Source organism: Symphodus melops, assembly GCF_947650265.1.
Source record: "Symphodus melops genome assembly, chromosome: 22".
Taxonomy (NCBI): Eukaryota; Metazoa; Chordata; class Actinopteri; order Labriformes; family Labridae; genus Symphodus; species Symphodus melops.
Genome location: NC_136712.1, coordinates 16118707 through 16133113, shown reverse-complemented (window position 1 = coordinate 16133113; position 14407 = coordinate 16118707). Strand labels below are relative to the sequence as shown.

The following is a 14407-nucleotide window of genomic DNA, read 5'->3' as shown; positions in this document are numbered from 1 at the left end:
CTTTTGAAAGGGTGAGCTGTTGTCTTGCGGGTCTTTTGATGCTGGTAACGAGGAAAGTAAAGTTACATCACAGCATGTGTTCGTTCACTTCACCAGTGCTGCCTCAGAGCTAATTTTGGCTCATATTTAATCAGGTTTAAGAAGAACAGGCAATCTTTATTTTCTTATTCGATAACGAGGGTGAGTAGGGGAGCGGTTGAAGGAGGAAAAACTCACTCCTGTCCGTCTCCCTGTTTGTTTTGAATGGTATACATTTCTATTTGACATGTGCCTGCTTGCGTGTGTTTAGGTGGCAGCAGAGTACTGTAAAGACACCACCCTGCTGCTGATGGGAGTCATCTGCCTGGCGGCCTCCATAGAGAAGTGGAACCTGCATAAACGCATCGCTTTGCGCATGGTGATGATCGCAGGGGCCAAGCCTGGCATGTGAGCAAAACACACACTGACAATTTTTTTAACAGTAAAGGCCGCGTTCAAACGCATCAAGACATATCTAAGTAAAGGCTGTCTAAATCTCCTCTCACGTCCCTCTCACTTGTCCAGGTTGGTGCTGGGCTTCATGTGCTGCACAGTCTTTTTATCCATGTGGCTCAGCAACACGTCCACCACCGCCATGGTGATGCCCATAGCCGAGGCCGTGCTGCAGCAGCTGATCTGCACAGGTCTGGCCGACAGCCAGGATGACTCCGAAACCGCAGAGGCCCATGAGGATGATGCATGTATGTTTGTTCTGTTACTGTATGAGCTCCAATGAAAAAAAAAAAAGATTTCAATAATACTTCTTGCACAGGCATTCCCTGGAAATGAAGCACCTTTTGTTTTGCATGCTACTGTAGCAGAACAGTTTATTTTTCCATCAGATGAAAACTTTCATTAACTCCTCTCCATGTACTCATGTTGCTGTTGTCTGCAGCTCTTTCAGATAAAGAAGGGAACCTGGACAAAAATCCTTTAGAGCTGCTTTATCGCAATGACATGTAAGTGTGGGTGTTTATTTGAGCTCAATCAAAGCTTTTTTCTATATATATATATTTTTTTTTTGTTGTTGTTTTTTTTTTGTTTTTGCAACAAGCAGTGATTTCTGCAGTCATTTCAAACCTCACCTATTGATCTGAGGAGGTGGCAATGAACTTCCTAGATGTGCACACTCTGCTTTATGGAGAAATGAATTTAAAACAGAAAGAAATGAATCAAGCAGTAATTCTTCAAATTGTCTCCATCACTGACGTTTGCAAACACTGGGTGAAAGAAGCTTTTGTAAGGATTACAGGAAAGTATGTGCAATACGACTAAACACAGTAGCTCTATTCTACCTACAGATTCAACAGGATCCTGCAGCACAGATGAATTAGATCAATGCTATTAAGTGGAAAAAAGTAAACTAACTTTCTCAACTGTTTCTCCTCCCTCTAGTGACGGCTGCACTAAACAGGAGCTTTCCATGCTCAGTGAGGTAAGAGCTAAAGTGGACAGAAGTCACATTAGAGGGAGAGCAGTGTGAATGTTCAAACTGCAGGTGAAATCTTTTTGCTTTTCCTTCAGGAACAAACTGTGGAAGCAAACGGTTTGGGTTTAATGTCAAGCCAGGAGATTGTTAAACACACAAATGGACACCTGCCGCAGGTAAGCTGCAAGGAGGACATGTTAGTATTGGCTTAGATTTATTCTGTTTTTGTTTGGGCCATTATTGGCCCTATTGGATAGGATAGCTGAGAGAGACAGGAAGTGCTGGGAGGAGAGAGAGTCAGGGACAACATGAAGCAAAGGGCCGAGGTGGGATTCGAACCCACGGCTGCTGCGATGAGGATGTCCTTTTGTTTTGTTTGAGAAGACAGACCTTTGACATTGTTCTCAATAATAATAATAATAATACATTTTATTTAAGAGCGCCTTTCATGACACTTAAGGTCATCTTACAGAGAAATAAAACAACAGTATGATGGACATAGACATAATCTAACATCTTTTCTGTCCAGAAATTCTAACTATCACTCAAAATATTAGTAATTAGTTGATTTTCCCTGTCAAATGATTATTTGTGTTGTTTAGTACTGCATGCATATCCTACACTCCTCAATTTTTCCTTCACTCCTCCAGATTTCAATCGAAATCCCGAACGTAAAGCGAGTGAAGGCCAGGCGGGACTCCCAGTATCCCACCAAGAGGGACCACATGATCTGTAAATGCCTGTCGCTCAGCATCACCTACGCAGCCACAATCGGCGGCCTCATCACCATCACCGGCACGTCAACCAACCTCATCTTTGCCGAGCAGTTCAACACGTAAGTACTCACGGTGCAATGAGTCCACTTTGCAGAGCGGTGCCTGTGTTGTTTTGGGAGATTTTAGGTATTGAAGGAGAGTTGTGAGACCTTAATGAAAAGACAAACATAATTTACTGATTTGGTTCTGTGGTGAGTTTTTACCTCAAGAAAAGAAACGAGAAGAGCCCAGAGGGGGAACAAGAGTAGAACATTGAAAAGATAATCTAATGCTGTGAGCACGCAGAATCCTGTTTCCATCAAGGACGTCCTCGACTGCATGTCAGGTACCTTGTGTTTGTTGATCAGGATCACACTTTTGTTTAAAAGAAGAAACAGTTGGCTCTTGCAGATATCAAGGAGCGGGGCAGAGGTTGGAACATATGCATGATGAGCAACCCGGCAGAAGCTGAAGCTGTCATCTAAGACAGACAAATACAAAAATGGACAACTGGGACTTATGTACAGCCGTTTTCACATAATGCTTACACGATGCACAGTACCGCAGTCACAGGATGTAAAGATCAGTCCCCTCTGATGTGCTGCATCCCTGAAGTTTAGGCCAACTTCAGGGATGCAGCACATGTTCTGTAATGATCTCAAAGCCAAGTCTCGACAGTCTTGTTTGAACAGTTTTTATATAATGACGTGTGCCGCCCTCTTGGCCAGGTCACCCCGGTGAAAGAGATCTCAATGGACTTTTTTTTTTTTTTTTACATGGTTGAATAAAGAAATTGAATATTAAACCATAATGATTGGTTGATACGTCAGGGGCTCTTTGTCGGACTGAGAAACAGTTTTTTGTTTTCATCTAGATGTGCCAATTTGTATCTTCATTTTTTTATTCTATTCCTGATCTCAAACATAGTTAAAGTGTTTATAAAATTAACTTCAAGCTAAAGTTAAGGGGTATGCAGCTTCAACAATTATTATTAGAATCATATTTGGATTTGGCATTAGCACAAGACGCCCCTTTAGACACCATATTTACAGCTCGATTGATTTCTTGGCTGCCGGCTGTGTCTGACAGCACCAGCTCATTTTAACTGAGCGTCTGGGGGGCACTGGGGTCTGAGATCAAACTAATCAGCCTCTACAGTCCTGACAGAGCCGATTTCCTCCAGCCACAGCACTAAGCCGCGCAGAATGGCCTCCTTCATGTCGCAGCTGGTTGTACAAAGGTCAGGTGTTGATTCTATGTGGGTTTGTGTGCACGCAGTACTTCTTGTAGTCCCAAGCAGTGATTACGAAAATCCCCTAAATTACACCTTCAACTTTGAATCGTGACTCAAGTTTTACTTGAATGTCATGCAGCTTGAGGTCGACTTCTGAGACATGGTTGGTGTTAGTGTGTGTGTCTGTGTACGTGTGCAGGTCAGTCAGTTCAAGTCTATGCTATTACAAGAAGGCAAAATAAAAAAAGTTTACCCTTCGATGGAGAAAAAAAGGTTATTACAGCAATTCTTGACATTGCAGCTGAGGTGAAATGTAATGTAGTATAGTCAATAGTTTGAAGAAGGCAGCAGGAAGATGATGCATTAATCACCTCTACCTTTAATATATCTTTTTTTTTAGTTTGCATTTCATCTAGCCGTGGATTTCTGGTCAACAGAGGGCACTAGGGTGCTGCCTAACCACTCCTCAAAAGGAGAAGGATTTACATATGATATTACAAGGACAATGCTAAAATAACGCAGTTATTGAATTAACTAAAATCTGCAATAAAAACGGCAGATTTAAACATTCTGCACGTGTTATGCGGAGCTGAAATTTGGAGAACCCAAGTGCAAAAACAGAGTCGTAGAGAGGGAGTAGGTGCAGGGGAGTCATTTATTTGGGAGATTCTCTAGTTCAGGGGAGGAAAACGAACTGAGCAAGGCAGGTGAGTTTGCAGCGAGGAAGGCTGGCGAGGTGGAGTCCAGAATGTGTGCCGATCCAATTAAAAGCCAGTCGACTCGGGAGTGGGATGGAGGAAGGAGTTGGGCGTATGGTAACTTTAGGTAAAGGAGAAAAAGTCTCAGTAAGCTGCACAGAAAGAAGGACAAGGATATTCAAGACATGGCTTGAAAAAGAATAACTGAGGCAACAGAGTCTCGCAGTGTGGTGGAGTATTTGTAGCACAGTTGATTGAAGATGGAGTGCAGCTGCAGATCAACTCCGACACACCTGATCCCACTCCTGCACACACACACACACACACACACACACACACACACACACACACACACACACACACACACACACACACACACACACACACACACACAAGCTGCTGGCTGGACTGAAGCTGAGGTCATCACAACATAACTAACTGATTGGATACTAATGATAACACGAGTTCAATCAGGAGAGACTTAAGTAAGGGTTCAATTGTTTATTGAACAGTTCAGGAAGCGATGAATGTGCACCGTCTTTGGCGATTGAACTCTGTTGTGACGATGTCATGCACTCAGAGGGTTAATGAAGCCGATGGCAGGATAGGACACGCCCCCTTTGGAGTCGCTGGTGATGAAAGAAGAATGCAGGATGTGATGAGGAGTGGGCTGCTGAGGCTACGTCGGAACTCTGCTGGGCTGGAGTGAGGACGATATTACTTAAATAGTAAACAGACAAAATCAGCTGATCACCAGAGCAGGGAGGATGGTTAGAATGGTTGAACTTACACTGAGCTGCGTTTAAGAATGATGTTGGAAGAATAGTTTGCTGATAGTCCAAAGTTTAATTCCCCCTTTTTGTTGATCTAAAGGTACTTTTTTTTAAATAAAATTTTAGGCCCAGTCAGATTACAGTCCATCTTTTACTTTCTTCCCGTTTGCGTCTTTCTGAAACATTGATGATCACAGAGAACTTTAAGAGGTGCGGCTAAGTTTAGCCTTTAACTGTCATCTCTGTATGTCACCTTTACCCTCATTACTCTTCATACAGCACAGTGCTCATTGAAGCACGACTGAGCAAAGATAATTTAACGCCGACGCAGCTTCGAATGATACAACAGCGGAGACTGAGGAGAGCACAGTCGGAGCTCAAAGTGAGCTGAGGATGTGTGACCACTTGACCTGCTCCCCCTCCATGCATGATTTCTTCTCTTTGTACAGCGTAGCGTGATGTTCATCTGTGCAAACACTTCTCACCGTGCCGCACACTGACACCGACTCTGAGGGTTTGTGTCCAGAAGGTGGCGACCCCTTGTGACCTCTGCTGTAAAGTTGTGGAAGCTTTCCAGAATGTAAACGAACCACAGGTGGTGCTGGTAGCGTTCAATCACAGTTCCATGTTCACTATGATGGGAAAAAAACAACCCTCAGCAGAAGACTAGAATATTCCCTGCTTTTCAGATTGCATGAAGTTAAAGTTGAACCATGTTCTCTTTCCCATGAGCTCACTTTAACTGAAAAAAAATAATCAAATTCTTTAGAATTAAGCTTACTTGGTATTGGGTCTAATGAACACAACTAGACTGTGGTACTCCCTGCTGTTTTTACTGACACTGTGCATGCAGCAGTGATTCTCACATCTGAATGAAAGAGCATGTGAGTTCCATCTTTCAATGCTGCGCTCGACTCACCTGTTATCAGTGCAGAGAGGCAGCTGTGCTGCAGCACAGATAATCTGAAGGGATGACAGCTGCTGTCACAGAGCAGGGTCAAGTTAGATGGTTAATGGAGGGGGAACAGTTATTTTTTTTATCTCTGAAGTCTTTTTGCTTGTACTCATGCAAATATACAAATATAGCACACATGAGTGATGATTTTGATGGAATGGTAAACCTCTTTGAACGTGATGGTTCTTTGGGAATGTCAGTGCTACTGTTTTTAAAAAAGGAAGCTACATTTCCAGTCAGCTCTCTCGTCCTGCTGCAGAGTAATTCATTGTAATTACAGAATAAGATAACACTCCGAGCAGCTCCTGGACACGGTAAAGTAACTCTCTGTTCATTCTGTCTTTGTCCCCGTCAGACGTTACCCAGATGCAAAGGTGATAAACTTCGGCACCTGGTTCATCTTCAGCTTCCCCATAGCCATCATCATGCTTGTCCTCACCTGGCTGTGGCTGCACTGCCTCTTCCTCGGCTGCAAGTGAGTGTGCTGTGTCATCCTGCACTGTACCGTCATGATGTGTGTCACTGTGTGTGTCTGAGCTGCAGGGTAGGAGTCGCGCATGTTGTCATTAAAGAGTCATGATAATCCCTCAGTGCGTGCGCTGTCGCTACCTTTTAAGTCCTGAAAAATCTCAGTGAGTCACACGGCGTCGTTTAATGTCGTGTGTTCAGCTTCAGGGAAACGTGCTCGCTGAGCAAGAAACGCAAAACCAGGAGGGAGATGATGTCAGAGAAGAGGATCCACGAGGAGTATGAGAAACTAGGACCCATCAGGTGTGTACCGCATGCTTTACTGTGCATGTGTTTATTTTCTTTCTTCTTGCTTTGTCTCATGTTTGGAATATTTGCAGTGTGTGGGATGGGGATAATTATTAACGGTTTGTGTACAAGTTGTATTTAAATTACTTTAGTTGGTTTTATCTGTGTGGCATGCAAGGCCCTGAACTACAGCACTGTATCACATCATATTCAATTGTTTTGCATCAAGTAGAATTCTATTATATTACAGTGAACAATCAAATCAAATTGCATGAAAGCATCAAAGTGTACCCTTCTGTTCTGTGTCAGCTTGTATTGCATCACACTGTGCCTCTCGTTCCCATAGAAACGGAAAATGTTGTATTACATGGTCACATATCATACCGTATCCTAACATATTGCATCTCATCACATCGTATTGCCTTGTATGGAATCTTTCAATATTGCGCTGTACAGTATCATATTGTATTATAACTAGTGAGCATATTGTATATGCATTGTATGGTATCGCATTACATCCAATCACATCCTCCTACTATGCCGTATTGTGTTTCATCCGATCGTATTGCTTTAGTATCATATTGTGTCACATCTTGTTCTGACTCGATGTATAGGCACTTTGGATTTTGTAACAACAATAAAAAGAAAAGTCTGCCAGCAGCTGAAGTCAGACCGTTAACCAGGAGAGAAAATGCTCAAATTGCAACAAAGTGTCATAGTATAATGAATTTTAAAAATTGTGAACAGGATCACAATCTCTCGCAAACAGTGTAATTAGATTCAGTTTTCCAACCTGAGAGGGGAATATTAAGGCTTTGGTGTTGTAAAAAACAGTCTGAGACATGTGGCACCAACCTGAATATACGTGAGTGACTGACCCAGACGTGACACCCTGGCATGTGCTACTGACCACGCTCATTTTGTGTGTGTGTGTGTGTGTGTGTGTGTGTGTGTGTGTGTGTGTGTCCTAGTTACCCAGAGGTGGTGACGGGTGTCTTCTTCATCCTCATGACTGTGCTGTGGTTCACCAGAGAGCCTGGTTTTGTGCCTGGCTGGACGTCTCTCTTCGAGAAGTGAGTAGCCGTCATGTTTTGCCACAACACCGCAATTGTTGTCATTCTCACTTAATTAGTGATCAGACAGGTGTGAGGGGCTTATGGTTTTGAGTACTCTTAAATAAACACACCCCGTCACCAGGTCCAACAATGACATAGATTCATAAAGTTTTTTTTCCTTTTCTCAGGAAAGGCTACAGGACTGATGCGACGGTGTCAGTGCTTCTGGGCTTCCTGCTCTTCCTCATCCCTGCCAGGCGACCCTTCTCATCCTCTTCCAGCTATAGATACACAGGTGATAAGCAAATATTTGTGCAACACATGGTTTTGATATAGCCTGTGCACCAGGGAGAGGGTTCAACACGACTTTCCCAGTTTGTGTGGCCTTTTGTTTCATCTGAAGCGCGAGAAGCTAACACAAACAGTTGTAAAGAATTGAAATGCACGAGTAAGCTTGAAAAACGTGGACGTCCTAAAAAGGTTTGAGATTTATTTATATATTTTTAATTCATTCAAAACTATGAAATTATTCTTAAAATCCTGCCAGGCCTCCTCCAGTGTCCCTGCTTTAAACAAAGCCCTTAAAGCAGGGGGCGGAGCCTTTACAGCCTCTTCAGGTTGATTAATGCTGCAGGTTCATCGAGTTCAAGAAACCTCTGTTTAAAGAAAGAAAAAAGAGTTCTCTGGTGTTTTCCCTGTTGTGCAGCAGTTTGTAAAAGACAGGAAAAGTCTGTTTTACTGCTGACCCTTGTCGGTCCACTGACCTCCTAACACCAGAACCTATGAGGCACAGATGAAGTTGAAGCATGTAAACAACTGCCATTTATCCTCACCAGTCACGATGTTAAAGAAGCAGACTAAAAAAGCTAAGAGAGAAATGTGCCCGTACTATCACTGCATGAGATAAAGTCAGGTATTTACTTCATGGGTCTGTAGGTGTTCTGATGTTGTTGTAAAAAGTCCAAAGACATTTCCTGACAGAGAAAATCATCGACTAAAGGGAAAGCATTATATTGTTTTTGTACCGGATGTTTAATGTTACAGTTTTCACTCATCCTGGAAAGTCTAAAGCAGTAGTTCTCAACTGGTGGGTTGGGACCAAAAGTGGGTCCCAGAGCCGGGTCACGAATGTGTGCATGGGGGAAAAAAGTGTCAAAAAGTATATGCACATTTTTTTTTAGTTCTATCAAACATTGTGTACCGTCTGCACTTCCAAACTGCACTTGAGTGACAGGACAGCTGAAGAGAGACAGGGAGTGTTGGGGGGAGAGAGGGGGGGAGGTGACAAGCAGCAAAGGGCCGAGGTTGGATTCAAACTCACGCCTGCTGCGGCGAGGACTATAACCTACATAACTGATAGGCTACTCACGCCCCAAAACAGCCCCCTTTTTTGATCCTATTAATGTGAGTTGTAGAAAAAATCTCAGAAAGTTGGGTCTTGATTTTTCATTTAGGAGCTGGTGGTGGCTTCTGGGGCGAGACCAGCAGGTCAGCTGAAATGTAAAAAGCATGTCAAAGATCCTGTTAAACATACTAAGAGAAAAAGGTTTTAAGTATGCAAAACTAAATGAAGCTTCTCTTTCAACAAAAATCCCAACTTAGTTGTTCTTAAACTTCCTTTGATTGTAGCCACAAACAGCGCTCCTGTGGTACTGACCCATTTTCTATGTTAATAAACCTTCAGGTGATGATGACCCGCTGGCTCCCATGATCACCTGGAAGGACTTCCAGAGACTGATGCCGTGGGAGATCGTCATCCTGGTGGGAGGCGGCTATGCACTGGCTGCAGGGTGCAAGGTAATTCACATGTTTTTTTTTCATTACAGTTCATCACTAGGGGTTAAATGTAGAGGTAAATTAAGGATAAACCTCAGCGTATCTAATAAAGGCCAGGGAAGGTTCTAACTGGAGATCTGGATGATCTGATTTTTGTATGTCCAAATTATGTAATTTATGGATTTGTTTAAGTATTGACCAGAGGGTGCAGTCATTGTTTAAGTGGTGAAAAGTCTAGCAGCCATCATTAAAAGAGTGAATAATTTTAACCGGGATTATTATAGATGCCATATTCAGCCATGTAGAAATGAAAGCTGAGTTGTGAACACAGCTAGCTTCAGCTCTTACCGGTTTATAAAACCTCTCTGTTGCAGGAGAGGTTGTAGATTGCAGCATAGACGTAAGACACTTTCTGTCCCCTGTGAGGAAGCTGATCACGTCCGTGTGTGTGTGTGTGTGTGTGTGTGTGTGTGTGTGTGTGTGTGTGTGTGCGCACAGGTGTCAGGCCTGTCGGTGTGGATCGGCAGACAGCTGGAGCCCATGAGTGGCCTTCCTCCCTGGGCCGTCACCCTGCTGGCCTGCCTGTTGGTGTCAGCGGTCACGGAGTTCGCCTCCAACCCGGCAACTCTCACCGTCTTCCTGCCCATCCTGTCAGCGCTGGTACGACACACACTCTCCCTCACGCACTTATTTTATCCTTAAAATATCTGATAAAGCTAAGAGAGAGAGAGGAGTGGTTACAACTTTTGTACAAAATACAACACTAGAAAAGCTGAAGAGATCGCCTCAAATTTTATTGATTTTTTTATTTTATATACTTTGTTAATCCCCTTGCCTCGGGGGAAATTGTGGCTCATTCAAAATCTCCTTCAATCTGCACCTTTATAAAAATGGAAACTGCAATTACAAATCCAAGTTATTCCACGAAATATTGGTTTCTGATCTCTTCAAAAGTTACCATTACTGTTCTGACTGTTAAAAATGTATGTTCTGTTTATTTAACACATGAGGGACACATGAAATGGACTATTAAATACAAAGTAGATAACATGATGCAGGTTTCTAGCTGTGGCTACTTTGCAACCCCAATCAAGGCTCTCGCTTTAAGTTCTAAAAAAAACATGCAACATCTTTTGTTGTCTTTAACAGTTGTAATTTCCTGCAATGATTTTGAGAATATTTTATTTGGAAGTTGACATAAACTTTGTGTTTGAAAAAATGTTCAATTCACCCTTACGCTCACCTGTAAATGGTAGAACCACAGAAGAAACCTTTTTGTCTCGTAGTGACTGATAATAGAGTCTGAGCTTTAAGTTTTTAAGGGAATAAGAATAATTATTTTCTTCTGCTACTTAAAACAGAACTACAGAACCTCAGCTGTCTTTTCAAAGGGCTCTGTTTGCTGCATTGGAAGAGTTATCCTGTGGAAGTAAAAAGCACTTTCTTTACAATTGGCTGTTTTAAACAGCATTGTGTTGACTTTGCTGTCCCCTTGTGGACACATTTTTTTCCTTTGCCGTGATGTGCACAGGAAAAGCTCATTTAATGAGTTTCTAGTCAAGTTTTCTCAAAAACAGATTTTTAAGAATAGTTTTTACCTTTGATACTAGTGAAAATCTAACCATACTGACACCTGTTTTAATATGACAGTATCAAGTATGAGTTCTAAACACCCAATGGTAATGTTTTTTTTAATGTATCAGTGCAATGTAGACTGTCAGCCCATGAGCTCTCTGTTTGCAAGAGACAAAAACGTCAATATGACTTGAAAAACATCAGTATTTGCCGACTATGAATTTAAATTTAATCAGTTGACTTCCACTGTTTTTTCTCTCGCTCACTCTCACAGCTTTGGGTAAATTATTGTCTTAAGATCTGTAGTTTTGTTTTAAATATTTTAACACTTTACAATACTAATCTTTAAAAAAAAAAGGAATAGTCTTAGCTGTTGACACCTGTATGTGTTAAGAGAGAGTAAGGATATCCTGCACTGCTGTGTGAAAACATCTGTGTTTAACATTCATTTGACCTTACACATCTCTCTTAATCTTCTTCCCTCTCCTCTTTTTCATTTATCTTCTCTCAACCTCCCCCCAAAATGTACCTTGTCTTGCATTTATTTTCTTTCTTCCCCGACTTCACCCTCCCTCTCACCATCTTTATTACATTCCCCTTTCACTCTGTTGCTCCTTTCTTTGAACTCCCTCACTATCCTTTACTCCTTCTCATCTATCCAGTCGGAGACTCTGCAGATCAACCCCCTCCACACTTTGATCCCGTCCACCATGTGCGTGTCATTCGGGGTCATGCTTCCAGTGGGGAACCCCCCTAACGCCATCGTCTTCAGTTACGGCCACGTGAAGATAAGTGACATGGTACGACACACGCAAACAAACGCACAAAGCCACACGCTCATTGTGCACCTGCAGCTTCAAAAGGCTGCAGAAGACAATGTGTCAAAGTTGACTTACATAATCAGGATAAAAAAATTTCTCTCTTAACCCTTTGCAAACCAAGACACTCGATTCTGATTTTTTTGTAATAAAAGAAATATCTTTTGCCTTCTTTCCATTTCCAGGTGAAAGCAGGTTTCGGGGTGAATCTGATCGGCGTGGCCGTGGTCATGTTGGCCATCACCACGTGGGGGGTTCCCCTCTTCAACCTGACTGAGTTCCCAGTCTGGGCAGCTGGCAGGAACATCACTGGGATCTTATAACCACCTCTGGGAAGACAAGGTGTTGAACCGATAAACAACTTGGAAGACTGAAAGAGAGAAAGAGACGGGGCAATGTTGTGTAAAGAAATAACACAAGAAAATGGCGTTTGGCGTGTCAAGAGGACAGCTCAGAGTTAAGGAGCCCTTTTCTTGCTGGATCTGAAGGACAAAGGGGAGGACCTATGAGAAGAAAAAGGAGAGCAGAAACTATTACATGTTGCTTCAATATAATAGTTAGAATTATATTTTCTGATGGCCGTGAGAGGTGTTATGAGGAGTGACGAATACCTTAGTGAAAGTGGCAACCGTGTAAAGCTCTGACCTCCAGTAAAACCCCTTTTTATTTACCTCCATTGACGATGTTAAATGGATATTCTGTTTTGAAGAAATCCCTGAAGGTATTACTAAAAGATACAAATGAATTTTGGGTGATCAAAATCTAATATTTCGTTGATTGATTTTTGTCGAAAAAATGATAAGTTTAGATGCTGCATAGGCTCACGAGCTGACATTTACAAGAACATAGAAATAAGTTGAACGGTCATTGTGCATAAGCCTCTTTTTTTTCCTGCATGCTTTCTCCACTCCTGCTGCACTTAAATGAACTGCTTTGCACCCACCTGACATTGACGTTGCAACGTGGCGGGCTGGTGACACGTTGTCTGGGAGAATTTAGATGTTTTACTCTGATCCAGTCTCTAGCTGTTGTAAAGCTAGAGCATGTTTCGAAAGAGGCTTCACATATTGCTGTGATTGTACTGTATACAAAGAACCACTTTCAGGAGCACCTGATTCACAGGTGGTTGAAGCTTGTGTATATTGAGCATGCAACATAATTGAAAAGATTGTTTTCTTTTTATACATGCTTCTACTTGCATTGCCTTACAAATCTCTTTAATGATCCAAAGTCTCTAAATCTGAGGCCACATCTCCAGCAAACAAGTTGCAATACCACGAGTGCCTTCCACATGGTATCGCCTGTCGTATGACACTTTCAGCAGGTTTCTAACCCTGCCCCCCGCTGCACGTCAGAGCCCTGCAGGAACTATATTCAACACTGTCCATCGTAAATGGAAAGCAGCAGCGGAATAGCTTTTTAATGAGCTCCGTCATATTCTTGTATCTGATGCTATTACATACAGACAGACTGTTGGAGGTCGAGTGAGTCCGTCATCGGTTGACAAATCACATGTTTGATTAGGGCAAAATTTGTTCTGAATGTAGACACATTCTTGCCCTTTATGCGCATACATATACACACACACGGAGTCTTTGATTCCAAAAACTTAATTTGATAACTTATTTGTCTTCACATTGTTGATTGGACTTTTTTTTTCCTTTATTAGTCATATTGAATAAATCCGAAAACTTCAGGATGTCATTTTGAAGATGTAAAACCTTGCTAAAAGACGTCCAGTGATATGCCGTTCTAATGATCTTTCACCTTGACGGATTCGTTGTCTTTGTCAAGAGGTGGAAAACATTTCAGTGGGTTACAAGAAACAAATTTATTGCATCTGTAACAGTAGCATGTTAGGCAACAGGAGGGCCGAGTTTGGTCTTAATTTGTCTTCTTTGATCTTTGAAGGTGAGACTTTTCTCCTGACGTGTGAAAGTTTTTGGAGTGTCTGAGGTTAATCGCAGCATCCAAAGCCTGAAAGACGAGCGACAGAGTGGGTTGTATGGTATAACAGCGTGATCAATCAACTGACAAATCACGTCAACTGGTGAAAAGGTTTGCACACAACTTTCGGAGTACTGTGCAGAAATATAAAATATATGCTTTATATTTTTACACAAATTTTTAATGTAATTTGTGCATTTTTTTTTTATATTGCTGCATTTTAAGTTGAAGTCTTTGGTTTCATACATCTTGATGGAGTTGACCCAGTGACCTTGACCCAAGTGCCACATGCTCCTTTGTAAATACAGATTTTTAATATAAAGATAACGTGCCTTTTGCCTGGTTTCAGATGAGCTGTAATATTCCTAAATTATCTGTCATACTTTGATGTTTCATTCATATTCAACTCAAAACCTAGAGTTACAATGATACAATGTTATACATGCACATGAATAAAACCATTTAAACTCCTCCGTTTTTTTTGTTTTTTGAGACACAGTATTTACTGGAATGAAAATGTAAGAACCAAAACAGATTTTATTCATTTGTCTTTATATCACACAATGATTGAATTGATCACTACTCATGACTGGTATCAGTGCAAGAAATAGTCATAAA

At 41.8% G+C, this 14407-nt stretch overlaps 1 protein-coding gene across 1 annotated transcript in view; it reads left to right on the top strand.

Annotated features, from left to right (window-relative positions):
* Positions 1-14399, top strand: part of slc13a4 (solute carrier family 13 member 4) — a 26262-nt gene extending 11863 nt beyond the window's left edge. Inside the window, exons 3-16 of the mRNA XM_079334603.1 lie at positions 290-426; positions 544-719; positions 914-977; positions 1414-1453; positions 1543-1623; positions 2098-2282; positions 6218-6337; positions 6532-6633; positions 7590-7691; positions 7862-7968; positions 9358-9470; positions 9948-10109; positions 11687-11824; positions 12028-14399. Coding sequence (XP_079190729.1) covers positions 290-426; positions 544-719; positions 914-977; positions 1414-1453; positions 1543-1623; positions 2098-2282; positions 6218-6337; positions 6532-6633; positions 7590-7691; positions 7862-7968; positions 9358-9470; positions 9948-10109; positions 11687-11824; positions 12028-12165 — 1665 coding nt within the window. The 3' untranslated portion in view covers positions 12166-14399. The remainder of the gene's footprint in view (positions 1-289; positions 427-543; positions 720-913; positions 978-1413; positions 1454-1542; positions 1624-2097; positions 2283-6217; positions 6338-6531; positions 6634-7589; positions 7692-7861; positions 7969-9357; positions 9471-9947; positions 10110-11686; positions 11825-12027) is intronic.
* The last annotated feature ends 8 nt before the right edge of the window (positions 14400-14407 follow it).